General features: G+C 39.9%; 1 protein-coding gene across 1 annotated transcript; it reads left to right on the top strand.

Annotated features, from left to right (window-relative positions):
- Positions 1-2,564: 2,564 nt before the first annotated feature.
- Positions 2,565-8,342, top strand: psma1 (proteasome 20S subunit alpha 1). Its single transcript, XM_017436803.3, has 10 exons — positions 2,565-2,689; positions 3,528-3,572; positions 3,655-3,756; positions 4,150-4,253; positions 5,640-5,728; positions 5,971-6,041; positions 6,149-6,278; positions 7,546-7,625; positions 7,843-7,947; positions 8,073-8,342. The coding sequence occupies exons 1-10, from the start codon at positions 2,687-2,689 to the stop codon at positions 8,133-8,135; spliced, it is 792 nt and encodes a 263-aa protein (XP_017292292.1). The 5' UTR covers positions 2,565-2,686; the 3' UTR covers positions 8,136-8,342.
- The last annotated feature ends 1,317 nt before the right edge of the window (positions 8,343-9,659 follow it).

The following is a 9,659-nucleotide window of genomic DNA, read 5'->3' as shown; positions in this document are numbered from 1 at the left end:
GCAGTGCAAGTCTACTTAGACAAGAAGACCTCTTTAAGTTTATATTTCTGTTTCTCTCATATTTTCCATGAACGTGTATTTTAATCAAGCTTACTTTGTGTCTTTCAGGATTTGCAACAAATCTGAATGCGGAGCCTCTGTCATGATCACTTGTCGTGTCTACAGTCCTCATTTTTGAGCAACTCCCAGGCAGATAATGTGTTTCAGGTTTGGATTTCAAGAAGTAAAACCAGGTGGCTAAAGTGACTGGTTAAATTTGCAAAAAGGTGGCAGTGATGGGTCAAGTCTGAGCAAAATAGTTGTAATCACAGCTTCCAATTCTTCATACATTTTTCAAAGAATCCCACTTCAAAAGATCTAAACTCTCACTTTAGTAACTGCAGAAAAAAATGAGGGAGAGGACAGAAAAAGACAAGAAAAAAGAAAGATTTAAAATGTGCACATGGAGAAGAAGAAACTTATTAAAGTTTACAGGTGAGCTTACTGCCCGTGTCTATGCATACCATAAAATGAGGGGGGGGGAAAGGAGACAATTTTTCCTTTAATACAAAGATCTGTATCTGTACCTGTTAGATATTCTGAGACATTTACTCAAAATACAAAAGAGTTTGAGGCTGTGATGAGGAGAGCAAGCTGGTATTATCTCAGGGTCAGAAAGTGGAGAAAAGGCAAAAGCTTTGTTTAAAAGTGAGCATTAGAAGCTGTGAAATACAGCAGAAACTGTAAAGTCCAATATAAATCTTAAAAGGTCTCATTTTTAGTAGAAATTACTTTTTTCTCTTTCTATGTAACAGAGCAAACAGTGATTTTTTTTTATCATGCCTAACAATACACACCAAACATTAGTGACCATTTTAAGGCACTTGGTGAACATACAGTAAATTATGCTGCATTTCGGGATAAAAGTGAAACTAAATCCCTCTAATGTGGGAGTATTTTCCTCCTTAAAGAAAACAGCAGAAGAGTAGCTTCATTTGCTGATACAGGTTAATGTCTGAAATCCTTTTTTTTTAGGTTTTTGTCTTGTTAATCTGTATAGTTAAAAAAGTATGGTAAAACATCAAAAATTGACAAATGCTTGTAAAACATCAACCATTTTTATCTGCAGGGCAACTTGTTCTTCTTCCCACTGGTTTCTGCTGCAACAGTTAGTGAGTCATTCTTTGCTGGCGTTGCCAACCTGATAAAATCATGGCGTGGTTCTATCTTTTTTTTTCCTAATTTACTGCTGCCACCCAGTGTTCATGCAAAAACACTGCACGTGTGTGGAATGTCTGTTCAGGCTTCATCTCTTCACAATTAAAACGTTGTTACAGAGAGAATTTTAAGGAGCATATTTCAACCAAACCCCAAATAAATTTGGTTTAACTGGTTATTAAGGCATTCATCGTCTTTTGAGATGCACAAGGTTGTCTCACCTAACGTTTTACCATGACATTTAAAGGAGCTTGATTGAGTTTCAAGTTGTTTTTAACATTCTCTACTTGCTTTGAAGAGTTTTTTGGAGTAGCACACACATGCTGATGGGTGACATTTCCAGATGCATTTCTTCAACAAACGGCGGCAAAGAATCTCTCTCATAAGAACTCCAGCTGAACAATGAAGAGGTTGGGGTGGTAGCAGCTCCCACCAGTCTGGTCAGCAACCTTAAAGCTCCTCTTGGCTACATGTCTCTGAGGCTCTGTTTCTGCAGTGCTCCCTTGTGTTTGAGCTGGGGGTCACTCGTAATGTCCTTATACCCTCAGTAAACAGGCCATACATACAGCAAGTCTTCCGGGGTGACCTGGGTGCCATCTTTTAGCCATCAGCATCTTTTCTGACTGTGGGAGAGTTTCTATATAGAAGATTTAAGTTTAATTCTGATCCATGAGTCTTTTGTTCCTCTGAAATAGAAACAACAGTTTATCTATTGTACAGTTGCCAACATGTTAATGTTTTCTTGTCTGATATTCATAGTTGGGTCTAATTTAAAATCTCTAATATACCTTCTTTCTCATGTAAGGATGTTCTTTATTTCATTGACAATTTGGACTCTGATGTTTCTGATGTAATTAATCTTGTGATCATTTTGAGTAAATACTTTATTCATACATGAAAATGGAAAATACCACTCCATTGTCTACTGTCTTTCTGAATTACTTTGTTGAATATTTTAAGTCACTTAAATATGTCTCTAATATAATTAAGAAAACTGCAGTGATTTACCAAAACATTGGTAAGTCCTTGTTGTTTTAAATACTGTATGATGCCTAGCTTATGCCATATTTGTTTTCGTCCTCTTTTAATTACAAAATTACTCACTTCACAATCTCTGTTCTGAAACCAGTTATATTGTCAGATTTACTTCCCTGACTTGTTTTGTGCATTGTACATGGCTTTTCTAATAAAGGATATGTGAAAGAAAAAAATCAATGCCCACCTTTTGCCTCAGTAATGATTATTGTGAGAAAAATGAAAGGGAAACTAAATATATGAGATAGAGAAACATATCATTTGTTTGTTTGTTTTGTTGTTTTAATCTACCTGTTGTTAGATGAAGGTCACTGATTTAAAGTTCATCCGGCTGATCGCTGATTTCAGCTCTGGGATCTGTTGATCTCCCCTGACGTCAAAACCAGGAAAATAAGTCGAAAATCACAGCGCCGCCGGCGGAGCATATAACACACTCATACTTTCATAAGCAGACATGGTAAGTTTGAATGAAATTTATAATAACTCGGTCAAATTAGCGCCAGATGGTGTATTCACAAAAAATAAAACAGATCGTTAGTATTATTTTCAAAGATCTCTAACAGAGAAATAGCTATTCCGAGTCAGCTAACGTTAGCTAGCTAAGTTTAGTCTGCACTGTGAGTAAGCAAAACAGCTTCGGTAAATGTTAGCATTGCCTCCATTGTGGCTGCTGACTCATATAAAATGATTAGCAGTTTGTATTAACTTCATTGCATTAAATAATATTGTTCCCACTCCCAAATGTCATTAAAGTAAGCGTTTCTTCTCTAGACGGGTAAATGTTTGGCAGCGGACTAACGCCGTGTAGCTACTGAAGTTAGCTAATGAGTTAGCATCAGCCAGCGGTGGAAGTGTCGAGCCTGTACTTTCGTTTTCTCTCAGCTCGCCCATTTCTTGAAAGTCTAATAACATATTTTGTCTATCCACCGCAAAGACTTGTAGTCGCTGGGGTTATTCCGTAAGTATTAACGTTAGTATTTTATCAGATTATATTTATTAAACTGATTCTGAACAGGAGAGCGGCTTTTCCTGGTCTGCGATGCTTGTGTTTTTTTGTTGAATTGAGGTACGAAGAAGGCTGAACACACGCGGGTTTATCAATTATTTATTCATCGTAGTAACTTAAAACCTTTGTCTGGAAAGCTCCTGGCTGCAGACAGACCCTGTAGAACTAACCTTGAGGGCTTTAGCTGACAAAATACGTATAATGCAGGATAATTATGTAAGTTTAGCCCCAGAGTAATCAGTGTTTATTAAATGCCAGTTATCTAATCATGTCTCATTTCTATTCATAGTTCCGCAACCAGTACGACAACGACGTGACAGTATGGAGCCCACAGGTAAGTGCTCCTCTGCAGGTGTCCCTGAGCGTTGCCTTCACGTACGGCGTTGTCAGCTTGGTCTGTGTCTGCATACACACAGGGCCGGATCCATCAGATTGAGTACGCCATGGAGGCAGTGAAGCAAGGATCTGCAACCGTGGGACTCAAATCCAAAACACATGCGGTCCTGGTCGCGCTAAAGGTACGGCTTCAGGTTTCGCTGTTTGCCGTCAGCCTCTTGAAGTGTAGCAATCAGCTTCTTGTGACCTTTTATTTCCTAGATTAAGTTCACATCAAATTGATTTAAAAAGAAAATAACAATTTAACTGTTTTATCTAATATTTAAATGTTTGAAATTTTCCAGGTACACTGTGTAAGACTATATGTTTGATAGTGTCATATTACCTCTCATCAATATTAATATAGAGGTCTTCTGTGGTCACGTGGGATCTTGTTTTATTTTGATAAATGTTCCTCATGAAGCAGACGGTGTCTCGGTGTAATGTGATCAAACTTTAAGACTTCAGCCCAATCCAAACCTTTAGGAGAGCATTCGCTGTTATGATCACACCTGCATGTGTTTGTTACTCTGCAGAGAGCCCAGTCTGAGCTGGCTGCCCACCAGAAGAAGATCTTGCATGTCGACAACCATATTGGCATCTCCATCGCTGGACTGACCGCTGATGCCAGGCTGCTCTGGTAGGTTACAGCCTGCTGTAGTTGTCCAGAGTAAAGTCTCGTGTGTGCTGTGTATTTTCTGAATGTAGAAAAAAAAAAACATTAATATTAAATTGACCTGTGAGTGAATGAGTGATGAGCAGTTTTTCCATTGTCGGCACAACTCTGCCATACTTGGTTCTACACGAGCTCAGTGAACTGATTGCTGCCTCAATGCAGGCGGGTCGTCATAGTGCGGCCAACCGAAACTTACCACCATGGGGTAAATAAGGGAAATAAAGTCACAAAACACTCACTGTTCTCTGCCACGGTTTCCAAAAATGCTGTGGTGAAGTTGATGCCAACTTCTCTGGTCGGAGACTGTAAATAGAGTCCATTTGGTCCTGCTCCTACTGAATTCTGTCATCAGCCAACACGCACTGCAACCTCTTGGAACCCCCGCCGAGTAGGTAGGCCTGTCACAATAACAAATTTTGCTGGGCGAATAATCCTCTTAAAGATTAATAAACTTTAATTTCAAAAGAACAATTAACTCTGGATAGAGAACACAAAATAAACAAAACAACCAAAAACAAAAATAAAATGGACTCTCAGTCTTTGTTAACAAAGAATGCACTTGAATAAAAACTAAATACAACAAAAAAACCAAAATGGAAATAAATACTACATCCAACCAAAACAAGGATTATGAAGTCTGTAAACTAAACTGCCTTTCGAAAAGTAATAATCATTAGTTTCATATAGAGAAGACGGACAAAACTGCCAGTTTTATAAACAAAAAGTGCAAACTAACAAAAGCACACGGCGATAAAATCACAAATGCGACATACCGGCTCACAAAGGTGCAGCGGTTCGCCTCGGTCATTTGGTTTGAATCCGAAGTGCTCCCACACCACTGCTGTTACTTCAACCTTGAAACCAATTCCATTTCGTTTTTTCCCCCCAATATCAAACAGCGTTTCTTTAGCTTGCTAACTCCTAGCAGGTGCTAATGCTGCAGAGGAACAAGACGATGAGCCTTGGCTGGCTACCTGACATGATGGGCCACGCCCCCCTGACTCTAAGAGAAAGAGAGGGGTCAGTGAAGAGCACCGGAGCTGAGCCTTTTGTCCTCCAGTGTCTTCAGTAGAAAGAGAGAGACACAAAGAAACAATAACACTGATAAATAAAAATTATTGACCTCATTTTAATTTATCATGCAATTCATTGATTTATCGTTTATCACAACAGGCCTATGAGTAGGTACTAATAACAGAGCTAAAAGTGGGCAGCACCACCCCATGGAAAGAATCTGAACCTGCGCGGTGCTGACCCGAGTTGAGCCCATGGGAAAGAGCCAGTAGACTGTGGTGGTGTTTATTCTATGGCAGAAAAGGTCTTTAAACACGAACCCTTTCTCTCCTGCAGTAACTTCATGCGTCAGGAATGCTTGGACTCAAGATTCGTCTTCGACCGGCCACTTCCGATCTCACGACTCGTCTCTCTCATTGGCAGCAGTATCCTTTCTCTTACTTTTGAAGCTCTCAAATGAAAAACACTGTACATCAGTTTTAAGGCAGCCATGGGCAAGATGTAAAATTGGCTATATCCACACTAAAACCTGCCTTGCTATAAATGTAAAACACGTTACCTTTTTCTTCTGAGATTACAGGAAACAGAACAAGTTCTACCTTGTTCGGCTGCCTCTATATAATTTAAAATTGTAAGCAGCAGTGATGATCCTTAACTGAATCTCCAGAAACCCAAATCCCCACACAGAGGTATGGAAGGAGGCCCTATGGTGTGGGACTGCTTATTGCTGGTTATGATGTAAGTTTCCTCACGCACGCTGTTTGTTTTTTTTAATGTCTTGTTTGCGTGACACACGTACAGTATTGCCTGTAAATGAATGATGGGATTTGTTGCGTGTCACACAGGACATGGGACCTCACATCTTTCAGACCTGCCCGTCAGCGAACTACTTCGACTGCAAAGCCATGTCCATCGGTGCACGCTCCCAGTCTGCACGCACCTACCTGGAAAGGTTCATGGACAAGTTCTCCGACTGTAAGATCTGTTAATCTGTTGCCTCAACACGAGTAGATGCATTAGCAAAAGAACATTAATACTTCTGCGCTTTCTTTCAGTCCGATTTACAGCTGATTTTGTTCATCCAGTGGCAGACAGAAGTTTATGTACACTTATCAGTGGCGTGAATATCAGATTCGTTTTGGGGCTTCTAATGGAAAAAAACGTTCTTTTTCCACACTGGAAAAACACAACTTCCCTGATATTTAAAAGAAGGAATTGGGTTCACAAGTTATGGATTTTCTCTAATCCACAGAGGGTCAGAATTATACAATATAAAAAAGTACCTCCACTAATAATTGTTTAATTGTTCCTTAGCAAGTTTTACCTTAACCACACCATTGTTTTAACCATTAACAAGCTTTTAGCATAATTCTGGATGGACATTTAACTTCTGTTCTTGGCAGAATTAGTAAAGTTCTTGTTGGTTTCCTGTACCTGACCTTTAAGCACAGTCCTAAACTTAATTTTAGCAGATTTAATCCAATCAGAAACCAGTTCTGATGTGTTCAGGATCACTGTCGTGTTGGAACCAACGTCCAAGTTTCATTCGTCCAGCTGTTGATTTGTGGTGAAGCTGAAAAATTTGGAGGTAAATCACTTCCTCTATTGCTCTAGCCACTTTGTGCACCTGTATCACAGCATGATGCTACCACCATCATGCTTGACAGTTGCTACGGTGTTTTTTGTTGTTTTTTTTTAGGTTTGAAAGCCTCACCTTGACAACTTGTTCCTCTTCAGCTCAATCTTTGTCTCGCCTGACCGTAAAACGTTTCTCTAGAAGGGGTTTGGCTCGTCCGTTTTACTTGAAGGTGTCTCTTTTTGAGCAGGAGCTTCTTTTTTTGATCCCCTCAGTCCACGATGATGTAAACCTGGCTTCACTGTGAACAGAGACTCTGGTGTTCCAGTAGTTTCCAGTTCATGGCAGGCTTCATGGGTGGTTCCTGAACATCTGAACCACGGTCCTTTCATCTGAAGGGGGGGGATTGCACACAATTCTTATTTTAAAAATTGTTGAGGTTGTGTGCTGTACAATCATTCTGCCTTTAAAAAAATGTTCAAACAATGATTAAAATCTCCAAACTTAATTACATTCATGCCCATTGATGACTGCATATAGTAGTCTGCTACAATAGATATGGCATAGTGGTAATGTTTTAGTTCTGAAATTGTCTCATCATTTTCTCACAGATATCGTCATGATAAGTGTTTCAGTGCTGATGTATTTTTTTGTTGTTGTTGTCAGGCAATCTGAATGACCTGGTGCAGCATGGCCTCCGTGCTCTCAGAGAAACTCTTCCCACCGAGCAGGACCTCACCACCAAGGTACCCGGCTTCCCTTCCTCTGGCTTTAGATCACACTCTCTGAACAACAAATCGCTTTTTTTTTTTTGTTGTTGCTTTCATCACTGTGTAAAATCCAACCTGCGCATGTCCTTCCTGTGACGAAACATCTGTGCTCCACTGCAGAAGATTTGACCCAGAAAAGCTGTGATTGCAGGCTTAAATGGTCGGTTCTTAGCTCTCTGTCTTATTCTGCTAGAATGTTTCCATTGGCATCGTGGGGAAGGACATGGAGTTCACCATTTATGACGATGACGATGTTGCTCCGTTCCTGGAGGGGCTGGAAGAGAGACCACAGAGAAAGGTACATCCTGGCTTTAATTCTACTGTAGGGCGTTTAGTCACAAAGAAAAATTATCTTTGTCATTACAATTTTGCACTGTTTTAAAATTATAACCGTAAGTTGTAAATTCCACCATTTTTTTGCAGGTTGCTCAGCCTGCAGAAGAACCCGCCGCTAGAGACGCACCCGATGAGCCAATGGAGCACTGAGGCAGCCGGAGATCTGCTTCCTGTTGATCCCGGACCAACCTGCCGCTGAAATCAACAGAGAAACTCTCAGAGGGGGAATGGCTGCTGTCACGTGCCACTTGCTAAACTGTTTATTCAGAGTAGTCTTTGCTTACATCAGCCCATGTGATGTTGCTTTTGTATAGGTAAACCGTACCATTATACAAGTAATAAAGTAATTGTTTTTGAGTTGTGCTTCTGCTTGTCTTTAAAATGTCACCATCCAGACGATAAACATGGCAAGAACCAAAGGTTCTGGGATAAAAACATAAAAACAACAGTGCTAAAGTGTAACTGAAGCCAAAGTCAAAAGTAGAAAAAAAAAATCTGTGACAAATAAGGAGCATATTTAGTTTTATTGTAAGTTCTAGAAATTATAAGTTTTTTCTTGCTGGATTTAAAAAAAATTTGCTACTAGTGTAATAGCACATTTCTAACTGTCGTTTTATGACTTTAGATGATTGACTGGACAGGTGAGATGGCTAATCCATTGTGTTCTGCACGCATGGGTTCGAATCCCATTCTCATCAATAGCTCTTTGCTTACTTTACTTAAAAAGCAAGCACTGCCATTTGAGCCAACTCCCCGTTGACTGCACAGAGCTATCCTGTTCCAAAATCCAAACCTCGATGTGCTTTGAGACTGCTTATACCATGCATTTGCATGTATCCAGTTTTAATTCTGACTTTAGATGAACAACTTGGGTAAAGAAACATCTCCACAGAGATCTTGATGATAATGCTATTTGTACACAAAGTGTTTTGACTCCAGCATCTGTTGTTAGCTTCAAAGTACTGAGCATCGACTAGTTGGATCTTTGCAATGCTCTGAATGGACTTTATTTACCAATGAACACTAGAAAGGGCTCATTTGAGCACATTTCATTTCCAGATCTTACTAAAAATCATATCATATGCTGATTGTAAGCAAGCACTTGTAAGTTTTAAGTCCAATAGTTTTAACTCCAACCCCAATGTGCATTCAGGTGGCATGTATGGTATTGCCTGGCATATGTCTACCATTGTCTTATGCAGGGACGTGCGGTCAGGGGAGGCAGGTGAGGCAGAGCCTCCCCTGTCATCATGACAAGAAAAAAAAAAATCATAACATAAAATGAATATTATTATTTGTCCACTTATCTTTATGTATGAGTAATTTTCGAACATTTTTATGGTCCAAATTGCATTTTTATAGTCAAAATCGCTGAAATTGCATATTTCCTGTTCAAATATGAGGGTGAAACGCGAGGTGCGGCAGCAGGAGCCGAGCTTCACCTCTGATTGCGCAATCCATCACAAACTGGGTTGATACATGAAATTGGCCCCTGCCTGTTGCCGTACCGCTGCATGTCGCCAATATAATAGTTTATATAGCCTGATTTTCCACAGTCTGGCTAATGTCTTTAACCATTTACGTTTAATGTTTGTTAGTGACATATTTAGTTTTGCTGAGGGGACATAAAACCGTGGTGAAAAGGCGAAGGGTGAGGCAGGCAGTACTCTGCCG

Source organism: Kryptolebias marmoratus, linkage group LG11 (genome assembly GCF_001649575.2).
Source record: "Kryptolebias marmoratus isolate JLee-2015 linkage group LG11, ASM164957v2, whole genome shotgun sequence".
Lineage (NCBI taxonomy): Eukaryota > Metazoa > Chordata > Actinopteri > Cyprinodontiformes > Rivulidae > Kryptolebias > Kryptolebias marmoratus.
The sequence above is the reverse complement of the archived record's forward strand: the minus strand, read 5'-3'. Positions and strand labels throughout refer to the sequence as shown.